The 22,874-nt window shown below is 46.2% G+C and overlaps 1 protein-coding gene across 1 annotated transcript in view; it reads left to right on the forward strand.

Moving 5' to 3' along the window:
* The window catches only part of LOC129863962 (sodium/calcium exchanger 1-like), an 83,616-nt gene that overhangs the window by 54,888 nt on the left and 5,854 nt on the right, over positions 1 to 22,874 (forward strand). The window contains exons 5-6 of the mRNA XM_055936448.1: positions 20,351 to 20,457; positions 22,391 to 22,509. Of these exons, the coding sequence (XP_055792423.1) occupies positions 20,351 to 20,457; positions 22,391 to 22,509 (226 nt within the window). The remainder of the gene's footprint in view (positions 1 to 20,350; positions 20,458 to 22,390; positions 22,510 to 22,874) is intronic.

The following is a 22,874-nucleotide window of genomic DNA, read 5'->3' on the forward strand; positions in this document are numbered from 1 at the left end:
CCGGATGAGCCAGCACAGGAGCGTCGGTGAACAGCTCCTTCAGGCGACTGAAAGCTTTGCCCGCCTCTGCTGACCAGCGCAAGCGCGCCGGCCCCCCCTTCAGCAGTGAGGTAATGGTTGGTCCTGGTCAGTCCCTGGATGGGAGACCAGATGCTGCTGGAAGTGGTGTTGGAGGGCCAGTAGGAGGCACTCTTTCCTCTGGTCTAAAAAATATCCCAATGCCCCAGGGCAGTGATTGGGGACACTGCCCTGTGTAGGGTGCCGTCTTTCGGATGGGACGTTAAACGGGTGTCCTGACTCTCTGAGGTCATTAAAGATCCCATGGCACTTATCGTAAGAGTAGGGGTGTTAACCCCGGTGTCCTGGCTAAATTCCCAATCTGGCCCTCAAACCATCATGGTCACCTAATAATCCCCAGTTTACAATTGGCTCATTCATCCCCCTCCTCTCCCCTGTAACTATTCCCCAGGTCGTTGCTGCAAATGAGAACGTGTTCTCAGTCAACTTACCTGGTAAAATAACGGTAAAAAAAAAATAATAATAAAAAAAAAAATAAAAAAAAATGGGAGCAGCCACCTGACCAAAACCCCGGATAAACCTCCGGTAGTAATTGGCAAACCCTAAACACCGCTGCACCTCGTTTACCGTGGTCGGAGTCGGCCAATTACGCATGGCTGTAACGCGGTCACACTCCATCACCACCCCAGAGGTGGAAATGCGATAACCAAGGAAGGAAACGGCTTGTTTGGAGAACACTAATTTCTCAGCCTTGACGTACAGGTCATGCTCCAGCAGTCGCCCAAGTACCTTACGCACCAGAGACACGTGCGCGGCGCGTGTGGCAGAATAGATCAGTATGTCATCGATATACACTACCACCCCCTGCCCGTGCAGGTCTCTGAGAATCTCGTCTACGAAAGATTGGAAAACGGCTGGAGCATTCTTCAACCCATACGGCATGACAAGGTACTCATAATGGCCAGATGTGGTACTAAACGCGGTCTTCCACTCATCTCTCTCCCGGATACGCACCAGATTATACGCACTCCTAAGGTCCAGTTTTGTGAAGAAACGCGCCCCGTGAAATGATTCCACCGCCGTGGCGATGAGAGGTAGCGGGTAACTAAACCTCACTGTGATGGAATTTAGACCTCTATAATCAATGCATCCCTCCTTCTTCTTCACAAAAAAGAAACTCGAGGAGACGGGTGACGTGGAGGGCCGAATGTACCCCTGTCGCAGAGATTCAGTGACGTATGTCTCCATAGCCACTGTCTCCTCCTGGGACAACGGGTACACGTGACTCCTGGGAGAGAAGGCGATAGCCAAATCTGCATATTCAGAGGGAATGCGCACAGTGGAAACCTGGTCTGGACTCTCCACAGTCGTCGCCCCGATAGAAACTCCTATGCACCTGCCTGAACACTCCTCTGACCACCATCGGAGAGCCCCCTGTCTCCATGAAATCTCCAAATTGTGATTAGCCAGCCAGGGAATTTCCAGCAACACTGGAAAAGCAGGTGAATCAATAAGGAAGAGACTAATCCGCTCCTTATGATTCCCCTGTGTTACCATGTTCAGTGGAACCGTGGCCTCCCTGCCCAGCCCTGACCCTAATGGTTGGCTATCTAAGGAGTGCACGGGGAAAGGTTGGTCTAACGACACCAGGGGAATCCCTAGCCTTAACGTGAGCCCATGATTCATAAAGTTCCCAGCTGCGCCTGAATCGACTAGCGCCTTATGCTGTAGAGAGGGAGAAACCCCCTTTTTTTTTTATAAGAACATATGGCCAACAGGGAGCTCTGGGTGGGTCTGGTGCTGACTCACCTGGGGTGAACGAGGAGTGCTCTGCCTGCCATCCCGACTCCCAGACGAGCTCCTCCAGCACCGATCGGCAGTGTGTCCTCTCCAACCACACCTGGTGCAGGAGGAGCCTCCTCCTCCGTTTCCCCTCGATGCGGCCCCCCCTAAATCCATAGGGATTGGAGCGGGAGGGCCTGGAGGTGGAATCAACAGGGCCCGTTCTGGACGCCCGCGGGCAGCCAGCAGGTTGTCCAGTCGGATGGACATGTCAATCATCAGTTCGTCGAGGGAGAGGCTGGTGTCCTGACAAGCTAGCTCCCTGCGGACGTCTTCCCGTAGGCTACAGCGATGGTGGTCCATCAAGGCCCTGTCGTTCCACCTCGCCCCGGCGGCCAAGGTCCGGAACTCTAGCGCAAAGTCCTGCGCGCTCCTCGTCTCCTGTCGCAGGTGAAACAACCGTTCACGGGGTAGTGATCCCTCGCCGAGTCTGGGCCATTCCACACTGCGTTGGCCCACTCCAGGGCTCAACCTGTCAGACAGGAGACGAGGAATCTCAAATTGTCACGCCCTGGCTATAGAGAGGCTTTTTATTCTCTATTTTGGTTAGGCCAGGGTGTGACTAGGGTGGGCAGTCTATGTTCTTTTTTCTATGTTGTTGTGTTTCTATGTGTTTGGCCTGGTGTGGTTCCCAATCAGAGGCAGCTGTCTATCGTTGTCTCTGATTGGGAGCTATACTTAGGTACCCTGTTCCAATCAGTGTTAGTGGGTAGTTGTTTTTTGTTTCGTATCTGTACCAGACAGAACTGTTTCGGTTATTCTTTTTGTAATTTTCGTATTTAGTGTTCGGTTGCTATTAAAGGAAATATGAACACGCACCACGCTGCACCTTGGTCCTCATCTTCTTCTCTTGAATGCCGTGACAGCACCACCCACCACAAACGGACCAAGCAGCGTGGTGAGGAGCAGCAGCGTTATCTGGACTCATGGACATGGGGGGAGATTTTAGACCGAAAGGGACCCTGGGCACAGGCTGGGGAGTATCGCCGTCCGCAGGAGGAATTGGAGGCAGCTAAGGCTGAGCGGAGACACTATGAGGAGTTAGCACGGCAGCGCAACAGGCACGAGAGGCAGCCCCAAAATATGTTTTTTGGGGGGCACACGGGGTGATTGGCGGAGTCAGGCGAGAGACCTGAGCTAACTCCCCGTGCTTACCGGAAGCAGCGTGGCACTGGTCAGACACCGTGTTATGCGATGAAGCGCACGGTGTCGCCAGTGCACGCTCATAGCCCGGAGTGCTATATGCCAGCCCCCCGCAAGTGCCATGCGAGAGTGGGCATCCAGCCAGGGCGGATTGTGCCTGCGCAGCGCGTTTGGTCTCCGGTGCGCTGTTTCGGTCCAAGGTATCCTGCACCGGCGCGGCGTACTGTGTCTCCAGGGCGTTGGGAGGGTGCAGTTCGCCCTATGCCTGCGCTCCGCCCATGCCGGGCAAATGTGGGCATTGAGCCTAAGGGAGAGGTGCATGTGGTATGCACCAGATCTCCAGTGCTCCCCCACAGCCCGGTTCAACCTGTGCCTGCACTCTGGAGAGTCCGGGCTAAAGTGGTCATCCAGCCTGGAGGAGTGGTGCCAAGGCTGCTCACCAGAGCTCCAGTGCTCCCCCACAGCCTGGTCCATCCGGTGCCTCCTCCACGCACCAGGCCTCCTGTGGGTCTCCCCAGTCTGGTGGGTCCTGTTGCAGCCCCACGCACCAGGCTGTCTCTCCGTCTCCTCCCTCCAGGTTCTATCTCCAGTCTATCTCCAGGGTGTGACTAGGGTGGGCAGTCTATGTTCTTTTTTCTATGTTGTTGTGTTTCTATGTGTTTGGCCTGGTGTGGTTCCCAATCAGAGGCAGCTGTTTATCGTTGTCTCTGATTGGGAGCTATACTTAGGTACCCTGTTCCAATCAGTGTTAGTGGGTAGTTAATTTTTGTTTCGTATCTGTACCAGACAGAACTGTTTCGGTTATTCTTTTTGTAATTTTCGTATTTAGTGTTCGGTTGCTATTAAAGGAAATATGAACACGTACCACGCTGCACCTTAGTCCTCATCTTCTTCTCTTGAATGCCGTGACACAAATTCATTAGAGACTTATTCATTGAGTCTATATACCAAATCTGTAGTCAATTTGACTTATGGTTCATGTGAAGAATATTTGTAAAGTATTTTTAGCATTTGCAAATGTGCATCTATGGGTACAGTGTGGACTAATTTGAATGAAGTAAAAAAATATATCTCTCAAAGCCATTAAATGAGTCTAAAAAATGACTCTAAATACAAAATATGAAGGGAATCTGACATAAGATTCATGAGGATGTCATGAATCCCTCTGGAACTTTCGTTATGCACACCTGGCCCCTATTCCCACTGATTGTATTTGTATATATGTGCCCTTATTGTTACAATGTTTGTTGGTGTGTGTGAGTACCTGTGCTGTGTGTTTTGGGCTTTTGTGCCCTTGTGGATTGCGCAGATGATTACGGGTCTCGTTCCGTGTCTTAATCATTGTGCGCGTGTGTATTTATTTGAGGTTCTCCTCGCTCTTTTGTTTGGGTTTCAACCTTGTGTTTTGTGTACATGTTTGTTTGGTCTTCGTCCCCGTGCCTTTACATGGCACGCTGTAATTTGGGGCGTAATAAAAAAAACTATTATGTATTCCTGTGTCTGTCTCCCGAATCATTGTTACCAACATGACAGAGGAGAAGAAGATTGCAGAACTTCCAAGTTGATAGACCCTTGTGGAGCGGATTTACAAAGGATTTAATTACATTTGTTACCTAAAATCAGTTTTTCGGATTTATCCATAACTCAGCCATCTCTTAACCATCTTTTCTCAAACTAAGTTAAGAGATGTATCATGGGCCTACATACCGAATCTGGTGTAACAGTATTTGGACTAATGGTTCATGAGAAGTATAAGGGCACAAGGCGAGACCCAAATGCAGACACAGGAGGCAGATGGTTTTAGTCTTTGATATTTATTATAATCCAAAAAGTTAGGCAAGAGAATGGTCGTGGACAGACACAGGAGGCAGATGGTTTTAGTCTTTGATATTTATTATAATCCAAAAAGTTAGGCAAGAGAATGGGCATGGACAAGCAAAAGGTCAAAACCAGTTCAGAGTCCAGGAGGTACAGAGTGGCAGGCAGGCAGAATGGTCAGACAGGCGGGTACAGAGTCCCGAAACGGGCAAGGGTCAAAACCGGGAGGACTAGCAAAAGAGAATAGAAAAATCAGGAGCACGGGAAAAACACACTGGTTGACTTGAAAACATACAAGACGAACTGGCACAGAGAGACAGGAAACACAGTAATAAATACCATGGGGAAAATAAGCGACACCTGGAGGGGGTGGAGACAATCACAAGGACAGGTAAAACAGATCAAGCGTGACAGTATCCCCCCCTCTAGGGACGCCACCTGGCGCATACCTGGCTGACCGGGGGTGTCGGTGGTGAAAATCGGCGATGAGGGCCGGTTCCAGGATGTCTTTAGCAGGAACCCAGCACTTCTCCTCCGGGACATAACCCTCCCAGTCAACCAGGTACTGTAAACCCCTGCCCCGTGGTCGAACCCTCAGGAGGCGTCTCACCGTATATGCTGGCTGGCCATCGATGACACGGGGGGAGGGATGGGCCTAGAAATAGAAGACAGAGGACTGTGAGACAAGGGCTTAATCATGGACACATGAAAAGTAGGGTGAACACGGAGGGTACGGGGCAACAGCAGACGGACAGCAGTGGGACTAATGACTCTAGAAATGGGGAAAGGACCAATGAAACGGGGGGAAAGTTTACGGGATTCTACCCGGAGGGGTAGGTCCCGAGTGGACAACCATACCCTCTGCCTGACCCGATAGCGAGGAGCCAGAGTCCGGTGGCGGTCCGCTTGTCAACGATACCTGGAGGTGGTCTTGAGAAAAGCCACCCGAGATCTTTTCCAGGTACGCCGACAGCGGCGGACGAGCTGGGCTGAAGGTATGTTGACCTCCACTTCTTGCTCTGGGAAGAGCGGGGGCTGATACCCAATGGAGCATTCAAAGGGGGATAGTCCAGCAGTCGAGCAGGGGAGAGTGTTCCTGGCATATTCCACCCAGCCCAGTTGCTGACTCCAGGTGGTGGGGTTACTGGCAACAAGACACCGGAGTGCCGTCTCCATATTTTGATTGGCTCACTCCGACTGGCCGTTAGATTGAGGATGAAACCCAGAGGACAGGCTGGCTGATGACCCGATAAGAGCGCAGAACGCCTTCCAGAAATGGGATGAGAACTGAGGACCCCGGTCCAAGACAATGTTAACCGGGAGTCCATGGATTCGGAAGACGTGCTGCACCATAAGCTGGGCCGTCTCCTTGGCTGAAGGTAACTTTGGAAGAGGGATGAAATGGGCGCCCTTGGAGAATCTGTCACCCACCGTCAAGATGATGGTGTTGCCATCTAACGGAGGAAACCCAGTGCCAAAATCCAGGGAAATATGGGCCCAGGGGCGATGAGGGACAGGGAGTGGCTGTAGGAGGCCAGACAGAGCTTGCCGCAGAGTCTTGCTTTGCGCGCACACCATGTATGAAGCGACGAAGGCCGAGACATCAGGAACCATGGTGGGCAGGCCAGAAGCGTTGACGGAGGAAAGCCAGGGTTCGATGAGTACCACGATGACAGGTAAGCCTGGAGGAGTGAGCCGATTCCAGGACCTGAGACCAGACCGAATCAGGAACAAACAGCCGGTTAGCCTGGCTCCCCCAGGGTTCGACTGGGAATGATTTGCCTTATGGACCAGAGCCTCAATTCCCCAAACAACAGAAGCTGCCAAACAAGAGGCAGGGAGGATGGTCTCAGATTCAGAGGGAGTGGCAGTGGAACTGTACGGACGGGATAGAGCGTTCGGTTTCTTGTTTTTTGACCCTGGGCGGTAGGAGATGGTGAAATTGAACTAGGTAAATAACAGAGCCCAACGAGCTTGCCTTGGGTTGAGGTGCTTGGCAGTGCGGAGGTATTCTAAATTCTTATGATCCGTTCATACCAGAAATTGATGTTCCGCCCCTTCCAGCCAATGTCTCCACTCCTCCAGAGCCATCTTAATAGCTAGGAGTTTCCGGTTCCCAACATAATAGTTTCTCTCCGCAGAGTTAAGACGATGGGACATGTTCCTGGACGGATCGCTGGGAAAGAACGGCCCCTACTCAAACGTCGGAAGCATTAACCTCAACCACAAACTGACGAGTCGGGTCCGGATAGATGAGAATGGGAGCAGTCGTAAATCGCTGCTTTAGATCCCCAAAAGCCTTGTCCGCTGCTGGAGACCATGTGAACGGTACCTTGGGAGAGGTGAGTGCAGAGAGGGGAGCCGCACGTTGCTGTAGCCCCAAATCCCAGAAACCGTTGTAGCTGCACCCTGGATGTGGGCTGGGGCCAATCCACCACCGCTCTCACCTTCTCCGGATCCATCTGAACATTCCCGTCAGCAATAATGTATCCTAAAAAGGAGATAATGGAGCGATGGAACTCACACTTCTCAGCCTTTACAAACAACTGATTCTCCAGGAGGCGCTGAAGGACCTGTCGAACATGGAGAATGTGTTCCTGGGCAGAATGAGAGAAAACCAGGATGTTGTCGAGGTAGACAAAAACAAAACAATTCAAGATGTCCCGGAGCATATCGTTGACCAGGGCCTGGAAGACAGCGGTCCAAACGGCATAACCAGGTACTCATAGTGTCCACTGGCATTGTTGAAAGCTGTCTTCCACTCATCTCCTTCGCTTATCCGCACAAGGTGGTAAGCATTTCGAAGGTCCAGTTTGGAAAAGATAGTAGCCCCCTGGAGAGGTTCAAAAGCTGAAGAGAGGAGTGGTAGAGGGTACCGATTTTTAATCGTAATGTCATTGAGGCCCCGTTAATCAATACATGGACGCAGGGTCTTGTCCTTCTTCCCCACAAAGAAGAATTCTGCGCTGGCAGGAGAGGCCGGAGGGTGAATGCTCCCAACAGCCAGTGAGTCCTCGATGTACTCCTCCATGGCCTTGGTGTCTGGATCAGACAGAGAATATAGCCGGTCTCGAGGCGGTGTGGTGCCCGGAAGGAGGTCAATAGCACAATCGTAAGGATGATGTGGAGGAAGGGAGGTAGCACGAGCCTTGCTGAAAAACCTCCAGGAGGTCATGATACTCTGCGGGCATGTCAGAGAGATCCGAGACCGTACTTAACCCTGGAGGCAGACGTTTCGGAGAAGGCTGTGCCGCCTTTAGGCGGTGTGAATGGAAGCACGAGCTCCAACCCAGGATGGGACCCGTAGTACAGTCAATATGTGGGTTGTGCTTCTGGAGCCAAGAAAAACCCAAAACAACAGGTATGTGAGGGGACTCAATGAGGAGCTGAATTGACTCACTGTGATTTCCAGATACCCACATATTAATGAGAACTGTGCTGTGTGTGACTCTACCAATGGAGTGTCCGTCTAGTGCCCTGGCATCCATGGGAACAGAGAGGAGTTGAGTAGGGATGCTGAGTTCTGATACCAGGGTAGCGTCCATGAAACTCTCAACTGCCCCAGAGTCAGTAAGCACCTGGAGAGACTTAGACTGGTCTCCCCACAGCAAGCTCACATAAAAGGAGTTTGGGTAATGGGACTCAGAGGGTTCCCAGTCAGACTCACCAGAGTACGTGTACCTACGTACAGGAAAAGGGGGCCAGCTTTCCTTTTGTTCTCTCTAATCATCACTCCTCTGGGATTCGGGAGCTCCTTTTCATCAGCCATCCAGAAGCACATTGAGAAAGGGATTCAGATGCCGTGGGCTGCAGGTGAACCCATACTGCAGCTCGTCACTCACAACCCTTCCTCAGGGACACAAATCCACAGACACAATGGCTCTGGTTTGATGAGACAATAATTCATCAAACAAACTGTTACCAACATATTAAAATAACAATGAATTACATATTTTCATTAACCTTACTTTGATAAGTAAATTCATACAATTTCATTCTTCCACCAGAAGATGTAGTCCGGACAAAAATCTGGTTGTTAGTTATTTTGGCCATCTTGCTACAGATGTGACCAAGACGCTAATTATTTTTGCATAGTTGCTATGCAAAAGGACTCGTTGTCCGTTATAAACAAAATGGTTGCTATGCAGGCTGGATAACATTCTTGTCACTTGCTAGTTAGCAAGCCAACTTCAGTTAACTGTAAAAAAAAAAAAAGAAAAAAAAAAGATGCTCCTTTTTGATCTGTCTCACACCAAAATGGTTGCTGTTTGTCATCAGTCTTTAACATGGTGCCACATGTGTCAGGGGCTCCAGTCCATTACAGATTACAAAGGAAGACCCAGCAGTGATCTGTTTTTAATACATTTGCAAAAACGTCTAAAAACCTGTTTTTGCTTTGTGATTATGGGGTATTGTGTGTAGATTGATGAGAGAAATAACAATATAATCAATTTTATAATAAGGCTGTAACTAACAAAATGTGGAAAAAGTCAAGGGGTCTGAATACTTTCCGAATGCACTGTATAATTAACAGAGTAGCAGCAGCGAGTGTGAAGAGTGTGAAAGTGTGTGAGTGTGTGTGTGTGAGTGTATGTGTGTGTGTGTGTGTGTGTGTGGTGCCAATATGCATTTGTGTGTGTGAGCGTGTGTGTTGGACTGTCAGTGTGTGGGTAGAGTCTTCTGAGTGTGCATCAAGCCGGTGCAAGAGATACAATAAAGATAAAAAATAAATAACAAAAGGGGTCAATGTTAATAACTGTTCAGCAGTCTAACGGCTTGAGGGTAGAAGCTGTTCAGGAGCCTTTTGGTCCCAGACCTGGTACTCCAGTACGGCTTGCCGTGCGGTAGCAGAGAGAACAATCTATGACTTGAGTGGCTGGCGTATTTGACCATTTTTAGGGCCTCCCCTGACACCGCCTGGTATAGAGTTCCTGGATGGCAGGTAGTTCGGCCCCAGTGATGTACTGGACCATACGGACTACCCTCTATAGCGCCTTGCGGTCAGATGCCGAGCAGTTGCCTGAGGGGGAAGAGGCATTGTCATGCACTCTTCACAACTGTGTTGGTGTGTTTGGACCATGATAGGTCCTTAGTGATGTGGACACCGAGGAACTTGAAGCTCTCGACCCGCTCCACTGCAGCCCTGTCGATGTGAATGGGGGCGTGTTCGGCTCTCTTTTTCCTGTAATCCGTGATAAGCTCCTTTGTCTTGCTGACTTTGAGGTTGTTGTCTTGGCACCACACTGCCAGGTCTTTGACCTCCTCCCTATAGGCTGTCTCATTGTCGTCGGTGATCAGCAGTGCTTCATTTGAGCTGGATACTGCCGGAACACTATCCGGCACCTCTCCGTTTTGGAGTGTTTTGTTCCGGAACCTATTTGGCCAGATCAGGTACCTCTCGTGACATGGAAAATTATAATTAAAGCAATCAAAGTTCATTCAACTTGCATATTCGTTAATTCTCATGCCACTCCAAAACAAATGTATGTGAAAAACTTGATTTTCAGCCCGGGCCTAACATTGATTTGGGTTGAGCCGTCCCGGGTTTATCGTTTGCCAACATTGTAACCTATGTTTGAGACCAACGCGTGGCCGTGTGAGAACGTGCCAGTATCTCTCACATACTGTAACTAGAATGAAATTCACTTTCTATGATCTCTCTCCATCTCTCTGCTCTGATAGACATGAGCCTGCAACTCTCATCTCTCCAGCGTTGCACTTCATCATAAATTTCCTTATAGAATCAATAGCCTCGTGAAGGGTTCTGAAGGAACTGCAGCACCCCTGATGAATTTAAATACATTTGCCATATTTATAGAATTATTGCTGTATGTTCAGAAATAAATAAAATAATTCAGAATAGCCTACTACACCATATGAAGGCCCATAATTTATCCACAGAGGATCAATAGCTTCTTTTAAAAAAGCCTAGCTGTGGATTGTAGCCCAATAACAAGGAATAGCCTACAGTCGGGAACGTGCCGCAAATCTGCCGATGAAAGAACAGCACACAGGCAAAACAGGCCTTTCGCAATATTTAAAATAAAATCAAGGGAAAACACAGGTTGGGACGCAAATGGCTCCTGCTGAGAAGAGACTATTATGCTGTAGGCTACCAAAATATTTGATCAACTTCCAAATGTTGTTTTACAAGAGAGAGAGAGAGAGAGAGAGAGGGGATTTTGTCAGGAGCCAGCGGCCATCACTAGCGAGTGAGTTGTGCATCACTGGGTGAGTCAGTGAAACTGAAAAATATTTTTAGGACTATAATTTCCTCCTCATATTGTAGCCTACAATATGTCTCCACACACCTGGCCTAGGCTATTGATGGATTCAAGACAAGGTTGTTTTTGATCAGTTTGTCAGTGTCAAAGTAGCCTGCCATTTCGATCATTAATGCGGTATTAAAAAATATTCTGCCAAAGTCTCCAGTCATGCAAAATGATGTAGAATTGCATGAAATGCATGTATAAAAGGCCACATTTTTCCCGGACCCTAGGCTACAATTTTTTTTATCTGCAACTTCTGTAAGCGCCTCTACTCTACTGCTCTATGTCACTATGCAAATGCGATGATATATATGCAATGCTTTATTCAAAAGTTTTTTTCTCTCATGTGTTTTGGTACCTCAGAACTCCCCAGGTCACCTCCCCCTCGGCTCACTTTTTGTTCCGGCACCTACAGATTTACAAATTAAGCACTGATGATCAGGCCTACCACCATCGTGTTGTCAGGATAACTTAATGATGGTGTTGAAGTCGTGTGCGGCCAAGCGGTGGTGGGTGAACAGGGTGTACAGGAGGGGACTGAGCACGCAATACTGAGGGACCCCCGTGTTGAAGGTCAACGTGGCAGATGTGTCACCAGCTGGAGGTGGCTCATCAGGAAGTCCAGGATCCAGTTGCAGAGGGAGGTGTTCAGTCCCAGGCACCCACGACTGCATGGCCACGCACTACTCCAACACCATCATCAAGTTTGTTGATGATGCGACGGTGGTAGGCCTGATCACCGGCGACGATGAGACTAGTGGCCTGGCAGTGTGGTGCCCAGGACAACAACCTCTCCGTCAACGTCAGTAAGACCAAGGAGCTGATCATGGACTACAGCAGTGGTCACCAACCTTTTCTGAGTCAAGATCACTTTCGCAGACAAAAAGCAAGCAGAGATCTACTGCTCAGATTTTTTTAAACATGACTTACATTTATTTGACATGAACCTAATAAAAACAGTTCTGCAGGAATGAGGTTTGTGCAGTAGGCTTAATACATTATCACAGCAGATTGGCTATAGCCTTGGCATACCTATATTGTTCTTATCAGACCATATTATATTTCCAAACTCAAGCTTTGATTACAAAATAGATCAGTTGGTGTAGCACTTGCAAGGCACAGCTGAGCATAAATTGAAATAATTTGCAAATAATTAGCTTTTTTATTTTACTGGACTGATGGTACTTGCATTTGATGGTCATGGTGCTTTCAAGACACGGTCAAGTCATGACGTCAGTGATCTTCAGGTCGGAGCTCTAAAAAGATGCCGACTTGGAATTCCGAGTTGGATGACAGTTTAAAACAATTTTTCACAGTCGGATCTCATTTATTTCCGAATTCCCAGTTGTCTTGAATGCACTGAAGTCGGAAGTCAGAGATTTCAGAGTTCCCAGTTGTTTTGAACAAGGCATTAGTCTCAGCGGAGGGAGGGAGAGAGCAGCAGAGGGTCCGCCTCTCACAGTCCCTGCTCTCTCCTTCCTTTCATCCGGTGAGACTGACCAGAGAGAGAGGACACAGTCTTCCACCTGATGGCGAAACTCGAGTCGCACCGCATCTGCCTCATGCATAAATTCATGTTGTTCCTATTACCAGAGAAAGTGAAATATTCCTTGATATTAAAATAGACACGAAGAGCTGCTAGTAATAATAAAAACGCAGGGCTATCGATACACCTGGCTACTCATTCATTGCAGCTGTAGCGCGAGTGGAAGTAGGGAGAAGCGCGTTTTATGTTTTGTAGTAGTGTTGAATTAAAACAGTGTTGACAGTGCTTCATAATAACAGCAGCTCTTTGCTGTATTCATTGACAGTCTCTCTCTAGTCATTGTTTTAAAAGTTACTCATCGTGGAAGCTGTAGGCACCATGATTTGAGCTATCCGATTGGACAGAGCAGTAGGTGCACACAATTTAGCCACAGGGTCTACCAGGTAGGCAGAGTCTTTTCAGGCAAATCAAATGGTTCAAAATGGTAACACTGCCTACATGGTGCACAGGGCTTCTAAATGAAGTGCACCTATCACGAGCAGCGCAATACCAATAAAAAATGGAGCGCAAAACTTTGTTGGCTTTCCCCAGAAATGTTTGGTGATCGACTAGGTTCAAGATTGACTTGCTGGTGGCCACTGGGCTACAGGAAACAGGGGGCAAGCGCGCCCCCGTCCACATAGGAGCAGTGGAGTGGAGCAGGTCAAGAACTTCAAGTTCCTCGGTGTCCAAATCACTAAGGAGGTTGAAAAGGTTTAGCATGCCATACTCAAATCCTCAAAGAGTTATACAGCTCAAACATTGAAAGTATTTTGACTGGCTGCATCACTGCTTGGTATGGCAACAGCCCAGTACATCACTGGGGCCGAGCTCCCTGCCATCCAGGACCTCTATATCAGGCGGTGTGAAAGGAATGCCTGGAGAATCGTTAGACTCCAGCTACCCAAGCCATAGACTGGTATTAATTGCCATAATATTGTTTTGGAACTGGCCCTGTATTTACTGTAGCTTACTTAGTTCTTGTGTTCTTGTTATTTCTTATTTTTGTTCTACCTTATGTTATGTTTAACTATATTGACACTGATTACTGCATTGTTGTGTTTAGAGCTTGCAAAAAAGGCATTTCACTGTACTTGTGCAGTGAAATTGAAATTGAAGCACTTGTCTCATATACCAATTAAAATATATGAGATGGATTACAACAGAAAAATAGAGAGCGAAATACGAGAGGTCTTTTTTTCTTTTACTAGTCTCTCCTGCTTCCTTTTCCACGCTCTGACTACAGATATCTTGCCGAAGGCCATGACTTTTTAACAGAACATACACTATTGCTACCTGTTGCCATGCCAACCCCATGAATTTGTGTTTCATACACCGCACCCACAGCTGCATGTGCAAAACCATAATTTGACAGCTCTAATGTGTTAGTGTTGACGTTAATATTCTGCACACTCACCTGTGGGACTGTAGGCAATATAACTTAACTCATTTATGTTTTGCCTTATGTTTTATCTGTCCATGTTCTCTCACCAGAGAGAAAGGCATCCTGGTCAGTCTGTAATTCATTTTCAGTGTTCCCCTCCCATATATTGGTGTACCAGAGGCACACTGTAACCCACACAAAGCTGGAGGGCTCCAGGCAATTCAGGGCCCCCACCCACCCACACACTCATCTGTAATGTATTGGACATTTGGAAAATGCCTGCCTTATTGCTCTGGTGTTTTAATATTCTGAGTAGTGCATTTCTGTTTATTCGTCACATTATCTTGTAACTACAGTACCAGTCAAAAGTTTGGAAACACCTACTCATTCAAGGGTTTTTCTTTATTTTCACTTTCTACATTGTAGAAAAATAGTGAAGACATTGAAACTATGAAATAACACATGAAATCATGTAGTAACCAAAAAAGTGTTAAACAAATCAAAATATATTTCATATTTGAGATTCTTCAAAGTAGCCACCCTTTGCCTTTATGACACACTATTGGCATTCGCTCAACCAGCTTCATGAGGTAGTCACCTGGAATGCATTTCAATTAACAGGTGTGCCTTGTTAAAAGTACATTTCTGGAATTTCTTTCCTTCTTGAACCAACCACTTGTGTTGTGAAAAGGTAGGGTTGGTATACAGAATATAGCCCTAATTGGTAAAAGACCAAGTCCATATTATGGCAAGAACAGCTCAAATAAGCATAGAGAAACAACAGTCCATCATTACTTTAAGACATGAAGGTCAGTCAATACGGAACAATTCAAGAACATTTAAAGTTTCTTCAAGAGCAGTCACAAAAACCATCAAGCGCTATGATGAAACTGGCTCTCATGAGGACCGCCACAGGAATGGAAGACCCAGAGTTTCCTCTGCTGCCGAGGATAAGTTCATTAGAGTTACCAGCCTCAGAAATCAGCATTTAACTGCACCTCAGATTGCAGCCCAAATAAATGCCTCACAGAGTTAAAGGAACAGACATCAACTGTTCAGAGGAAACTGTGTGAATCAGGCCTTCATGGTCGAATTGATGCAAAGAAACCACGACTAAAGGACACCAATAATAAGAAGAGACTTGCTTGGGCCAAGAAACATGAGCAATTGACATTGGACCGGTGGAAATCTGTCCTTTGGTCTGGTGAGTCCAAATTTGAGATTTTTCATTTCTTTGTGAGACGCAGATTAGGTGAATGGATGATCTCCGCATGTGTATTTCCCACCATGAAGCATGGAGGAGGAGGTGTGATGGTGTGGGGGTGCTTTGCTGGTGACACTGTCAGTGATTTATTTAGAATAATTTGTTTTTCAACAGGACAATGACCCAAAACACACCTCCAGGCTGTGTAAGAGCTATTTGACCAAGAAGGAGAGTGATGGAGTGCTGCATTAGATGACCTGGCCCTCACAATCACCCGACCTCAACCCAATTGATATGGTTTGGGATGAGTTGGACCGCAGAGTGAAGGAAAAGCAGCCAACAAGTGCTCAGCATATGTGGGAAGTGACTACCTCATGAATCTGGTTGAGAAAATGCCAAGAGTGTGCAAAATTGTCCTCAAGGCAAAGGGTGGCTACTTTAAAGAATCTCAAATATAAAATATATTTTGATTTGTTTAACACTTTTTTGGTTACTACATGATTCCATACAGTATATGTTATTTCATAGTTTTGATATCTTCGCTATTGTTCTACAATGTAGAAAATAGTAAAAAATATAGAAAAACCCTTGAATGAGTAGGTGTGTCCAAACTTTTGACTGGTACTGTACCTTAATCATGACTGCTGCAGTCAAATGCAATGGGAGAGTTTGTTCTCTTATTGTTTGATTTATCGCAGGCATACAGATCTGAGAAGAGGCCAGACTCTAAATCAACATAAATGTACTTTTAGTTGTATAAAAACAAATAGCGTCTCTGCTGAAGAAATAGAACATAATTCAGTCTGTGGCTGCACTTTTTCACACAGTCTAGCCTGGGATACTATCTGCATGCACATTAAAATTCAAATCAACATATATTTCACACTCCCAGTTAATGGAACAATATTATGTAGCTATCAACATTCAAAACATGTCAGATGTGAGTAGGTTCGTTAAACTTCTTATGGCTGCAGGGGCAGTATTGAGTAGCTTGGATGAAAGGTACACAGAGGTGCCCAGAGTAAACAGCCTGCTCCTCAGTCATAGTTGCTAATATTTGCATATTATTATTGGTAATGGATAGAAAACACTCTGAAGTTTCTAAAACTGTTTGAATTATGTCTGTGAGTATAACAGAACTCATATGGCAGGCAAAAACCTGAGAAGTTCCACTTCCTGTTTGGAATTTTTCTGAGGCTGGTAGTTTTTCAACCAAGCTCTCATTGAAATTACAGCGAGATATGGATGAGTTTTCACTTCCTACGGCTTCGACTAGATGTCAACAGTCAATAGAACTTTGTCTAATGACTCTGCTGTGAAGGGGGGCCGAAGGAGACAGGAATGAGTAACCAAAGCCATGAGGTGACCACGCTTTGACCATGCGCGTTCACGTGGGAGGCAGCTCCGTTCCATAGCTCAACTGAAGTCAATGTAATTCTCCGGTTGGAACGTTATTCAAGATGTATGTTAACAACATTCTTAAGACTGATTCAATACATAGTTTGACATGTTTCTACTGACTGTTACGGAACTTTTGGACATTTCGTCACGTTATAGTGGACACGCTTTGTGACTTTGGAATTGTTTACCAAACGCGCTAACCAAAGTAGCTAATTGGACATAAATAACGGACATTATCGAACAAATCAAGCATTTATTGTGGACCTGGGATTCCTAGGACTGCATTCTGATGAAGTTCATCAAAGGTAAGGAAACATTTATCATGTATTTTCTGGTTTCTGTTGACTCCAACATGGCGGCTAATTTGGCTATTGTTCTGAGCGCCGTCTCAGATTATTGCATGGTTAGCTTTTTCCGTAAAGTTTTTTTGAAATCTGACACAGCGGTTGCATTAAGGAGAGGTATATCTATAATTCCATATGTATAACTTGTATTATCTTCTACATTTATGATGAGTATTTCTGTTGAAACGATGTGGCTATGCAAAATCACTTGATGTTTTTGGAACTAGTGAATGTAACGCGCCAATGTAAACTCAGTTTTTTTTATATAAATATGAACTTGATCAAACAAAACATGCATGTATTGTGTAACATGAAGTCCCATGAGTGTCATCTGATGAAGATCATCAAAGGTTAGTGATTAATTTTATCTCTATTTCTGATTTTTGTGACTGCTATCCTTCGCTGGAAAAATGCCTGTGCTTATTGTGGTTTGGTGGTGACCTAACATAATCGTTTGTGGTGCTTTCGCTGAAAAGCATATTTGAAATCGGACACTTTGGTGGGATTAACAACAAGATTACCTTTAAAAGGATATAAGACACATGTATGTTTGAGGAATTTTAATTATGAGATTTCTGTTGTTTGAATTTGGCGCCCTGCACTTTCACTGGCTGTTGTCATATCGATCCCGTTACCGGGATTGCAGCCATAAGAAGTTTTAAACACTATGCAAAGTCTCATACTTGGTATTTCATTCACTGCACTGCTCGACGCAAGCGTGCTGTTGGGGTGTACCCAGGGGAGTAAGTCAATTTGTATCTGTGTGGAGTGGTTATTTTAGGCCTACTTACTGTGTGTGTGTGTGTGTGTGATGTGTGTTTGTTTTGAGGTTTTGCTCCAGTGAGTAACAGTGCCATTCAATACCTGAAGGCCACAGTGTGGAATTAAGGCCTCGTGCTGAAAGAGATAAATGCACAAATGCAGTTTTCCTGCTTGCTCGCGTTTCCTCCTCTTCCTCCTGTTGCCATCATCCGTCTCCATCAGGCCGTGTGCACCTCTTCCTGTCTTCCGGGACGGCCCGTCAGTCTGCGTGGGGAATGTGTAGACAGGGGGAGTTGACACCTGGGACCTCTCCACTCATCTGTGTGTACCAGAGCCTGTCTGCCAGAGGGTGTCTGTTTGTGTGAGGCAGAGGTCTGCTGGGCATAGGAGCACGATGGATCCGGGACTATTCTTATCTGTACACTGTCTGGCTAGGCCCATCTGCTGGAGACAGCCCTGCAGTCTGAACATAGGCCTATCGGATAGCTGTCCACCGCTGTCTGTTTGGCTCGGAAGTTTGGCTCGGCTGCTGTGGAGCTTAGAGTTCAGCCACCCATGGGAATAGTCCATCGAACGACAAGGCTGCTTTAGACACATTTACACTGATATGAGGCACCACTTGGACAGGCTTTCTGGGTCACTGGAACCTAGTCAAGAGGACAGAGAGATGTGGTGAGGCGTATGGAGAAATCATGTGATTAACACTGTGCCATCCAATAAAGAAGATTTCCTTACTCTGTGAGGGCTTACGCAGAAAATTTGGGTTGCAGGGCAAGATGCAAAGGACAATAAGATAGTGAATTACATTTAAGTGATAACTCATAGACACGACACATGAACTAAAAAGGTATCTAGTGATAAGGTTGGAGGAAATTAGGGGCTGTGTGTGTGTGTGTGTGTGCGTGCGTGCGTGCGTGCGTGCGTGCGTGAGTGCGTGCGTGCGTGCGTGAGTGCATGTGTGCATCATGGCCGTAATGTATATGGCTTAACCGCTTAATTGTTTGTTCCCAGAAATGTCTCTGTCCCTGCCTGCCTTAGTGCCTTTCTTCATTAGTCATGAACCCTAATTACCTGCGCTCTGTGCCTCCCACCCTGCCTTCCTCTTTCTATCACTCTCACTTTCTCATCCAGCCAATGGAAGAAAATAAAAAGAGATAGCGAGCTGTTTTCTCTCCATCTTTCCATGCTGATATTCATCACCCCTTATCCTCACCTCTGTCTCTTCACCCTTCTCTGTCCCCATCTCTCTCTCCTTCTGAAGAGCTTCTCTCTTCTCTGTCCAATCTCTCTCTTCTTCTGAAGAGCTTCTCTCTTCTCTGTCTCCATCACTCTCTCCTTCTGAAGAGCTTCTCTCTTCTCTGTCCCCATCTCTCTCTCCTTCTGAAGAGCTTCTCTCTTCTCTGTCCCATCTCTCTCTCCTTCTGAAGAGCTTCTCTCTTCTCTGTCCCATCTCTCTCTCCTGAAGAGCTTCTCTCTTCTCTGTCCCCATCTCTCTCTCCGTCTGAAGAGCTTCTCTCTTCTCTGTCCCATCTCTCTCTCCTTCTGAAGAGCTTCTCTCTTCTCTGTCCCATCTCTCTCTCCTTCTGAAGAGCTTCTCTCTTCTCTGTCCCCATCTCTCTCTCCTTCTGAAGAGCTTCTCTCTTCTCTGTCCCATCTCTCTCTCCTTCTGAAGAGCTTCTCTCTTCTCTGTCCCAATCTCTCTCTCCTTCTGAAGAGCTTCTCTCTTCTCTGTCCCATCTCTCTCTCCTTCTGAAGAGCTTCTCTCTTCTCTGTCCCCATCTCTCTCTCCTTCTGAAGAGCTTCTCTCTTCTCTGTCCCCATCTCTCTCTCCTTCTGAAGAGCTTCTCTCTTCTCTGTCCCAATCTCTCTCTCCTTCTGAAGAGCTTCTCTCTTCTCTGTCCCATCTCTCTCTCCTTCTGAAGAGCTTCTCTCTTCTCTGTCCCATCTCTCTCTCCTTCTGAAGAGCTTCTCTCTTCTCTGTCCCCATCTCTCTCTCCGTCTGAAGAGCTTCTCTCTTCTCTGTCCCATCTCTCTCTCCTTCTGAAGAGCTTCTCTCTTCTCTGTCCCATCTCTCTCTCCTTCTGAAGAGCTTCTCTCTTCTCTGTCCCCATCTCTCTCTCCTTCTGAAGAGCTTCTCTCTTCTCTGTCCCCATCTCTCTCTCCTTCTGAAGAGCTTCTCTCTTCTCTGTCCCAATCTCTCTCTCCTTCTGAAGAGCTTCTCTCTTCTCTGTCCCATCTCTCTCTCCTTCTGAAGAGCTTCTCTCTTCTCTGTCCCCATCTCTCTCTCCTTCTGAAGAGCTTCTCTCTTCTCTGTCCCAATCTCTCTCTCCTTCTGAAGAGCTTCTCTCTTCTCTGTCCCATCTCTCTCTCCTTCTGAAGAGCTTCTCTCTTCTCTGTCCCCATCTCTCTCTCCTTCTGAAGAGCTTCTCTCTTCTCTGTCCCCATCTCTCTCTCCTTCTGAAGAGCTTCTCTCTTCTCTGTCCCAATCTCTCTCTCCTTCTGAAGAGCTTCTCTCTTCTCTGTCCCAATCTCTCTCTCCTTCTGAAGAGCTTCTCTCTTTGTCTCCGTCTATGTATCCTTCTAAAGAGCTATCTGGTTCTATGTCTCTGACCCAACATGTATGTTTTTCCCCATCTGCAGGAAGCTGTTGGAGGTGAAGGTCATTGATGACGAGGAGTATGAGAAGAACAAGACCTTCATCATCCAGCTGGGGGAGCCTGTGCTGCTGGAGATTGGACGGAAACATGGTCAGTGCAGAGCCCTGCGGGTGCAAAGCTGCCATTTACTGTAGCAGCCTCATGTTATCGCTGTCAGATTTAACAGTCTTAAATGTTGTATTTCACAGATCAGTTATACACAACATCTGTATATGAAGGATGGAATGGTAATTGTGGAAGTGCTGTAGTTTTTTGTTGTTGCCCCTGGCAGATCCATGTTGTAAGTGATGAGGTTACGGCACATAGAATTACAACACATGACATCCTTAACCTGTCATTTATTTCATTCCAAATATAGGTGGTATGTTGCTTTCATAAACCCAATAGTGGGGATTGGTAACATTAAGAAATATATATTGAAAAACAAATACATCACTAAAATGTATTTTATGGCCAGGATATGTCCCTGAGTGTACAAATGGTTATACTGTAGTTGCACATTAATTAACATTAGTGACTTGCGGGGATTTCATCAAGACTGAGAGTGGTTGGTCCATGTTAGTGCTGTTTCTCAGGCTATTCTTCTCACTGCACATTCATTATAGTATTTTACACGAATGTAATGTTTTTGGTGCATTTCAATTATTCCTGCATTGCTGATACGCATGAGATTTTTTTTTTAATTTACGCCCTCACAAAACTCTGTGTATTGATACATTGGTATACAGTTTATTCACAGAGAATTAATTTGATAAATAAATGACATTGCGTTTTTGTATACAGTGAGCTTCAAATGTTTTGGGACAGTGATACATTTTTGGTTGTTTTGGCACTGTAATCCAGCATGTTGGATTTAAAATGACACGAACTATGAGGTTCAAGTGCAGACTGTCAGCTTTAATTTGAGCGTATTTTCATCCACATCGGGTGAACCGTTTAGAAATTACACCACTTTTGTACATAGTCCCCACATTTTAGGGGACCAAAAGTATTGGGACAAATTCACTTATATGTCTATTAAAGTAGTAGAAAGTTTAGTATTTGATAGCATATTCGTAGCAAGCAATGACTACATCAAGCTTGTGACTCTATAAATTCGCTGGATGCATTTACTGTTTGCTTTGGTTGTGTTTCAGATTATTTTGTGCCCAATAGAAATGAATGGTAAATAATGTATTGTGTAATTTTGGAGTCACTTTTATTGTAAATAAGAAACAATTCTACATTAATGTGGATGCTACCATGATTACGGATAATCCTAAATGAATCGTGAATACAGATGCACAAATATCATACCCCCAAGACATGCTAACCTCTCAATATTACAATAACAGGGGAGGTAAGCATTTTATATCATACCCCAAGACATGCTAACCTCTCAATTTTACAATAACAGGGGAGGTAAGCATTTTATATCATACCCCAAGACATGCTAACCTCTCAATGTTACAATAACAGGGGAGGTAAGCATTTTATATCATACCCCCAAGACATGCTAACCTCTCAATATTACAATAACAGGGGAGGTAAGCATTTTATATCATACCCCCAAGACATGCTAACCTCTCAATATTACAATAACAAGGGAGGTTAGCATTTTTGATCATACCCCAAGACATGGTAACCTCTCAATATTACAATAACAGGGGAGTTTAGCATTTTTTATCATACCCCAAGACATGGTAACCTCTCAATATTACAATAACAGGGGAGTTTAGCATTTTTTATCATACCCCAAGACATGGTAACCTCTCAATATTACAATAACAGGGGAGGTTAGCATTTTTTATCATACCCCAAGACATGGTAACCTCTCAATATTACAATAACAGGGGAGTTTAGCATTTTTGATCATACCCCAAGACATGGTAACCTCTCAATATTACAATAACAGGGGAGGTTAGCATTTTTTATCATACCCCAAGACATGGTAACCTCTCAATATTACAATAACAGGGGAGGTTAGCATTTTTTTGGGGGGGGTATGATATTTGACATTGAAGTGCTCCTCTCTGCTTCACAGGAGACTCCAATGAGAACAAACCAGCCAACGATGAGGAGGAGATGTCCAAGATGGGCTGTCCCAGCCTGGGAGAACACACCAAGCTGGAGGTGGTGATAGAGGAATCGTACGAGTTTAAGGTAACCCACAAAAACAAACAAACCCCCACAGACACACCCCTCTCTCATATGTGCCCCTTTCTCCTCTGTCCCACCCTGTCCTCCTCTCTTCTCTATCCCCCCTGTCTCCTCTGTCCCACCCTGTCCTCCTCTCTTCTCTATCCCCCCCTGTCTCCTCTGTCCCACCCTGTCCTCCTCTCTTCTCTATCCCCCCCTGTCTCCTCTGTCCCACCCTGTCCTCCTCTCTTCTCTATCCCCCCCTGTCTCCTCTGTCCCACCCTGTCCTCTTCTCTTCTCTATCCCCCCCTGTCTCCTCTGTCCCACCCTGTCCTCCTCTCTTCTCTATCCCCCCCTGTCTCCTCTGTCCCACCCTGTCCTCCTCTCTT

The sequence above is a fragment of the Salvelinus fontinalis genome, chromosome 10, assembly GCF_029448725.1.
Source record: "Salvelinus fontinalis isolate EN_2023a chromosome 10, ASM2944872v1, whole genome shotgun sequence".
NCBI classification, from domain to species: Eukaryota; Metazoa; Chordata; class Actinopteri; order Salmoniformes; family Salmonidae; genus Salvelinus; species Salvelinus fontinalis.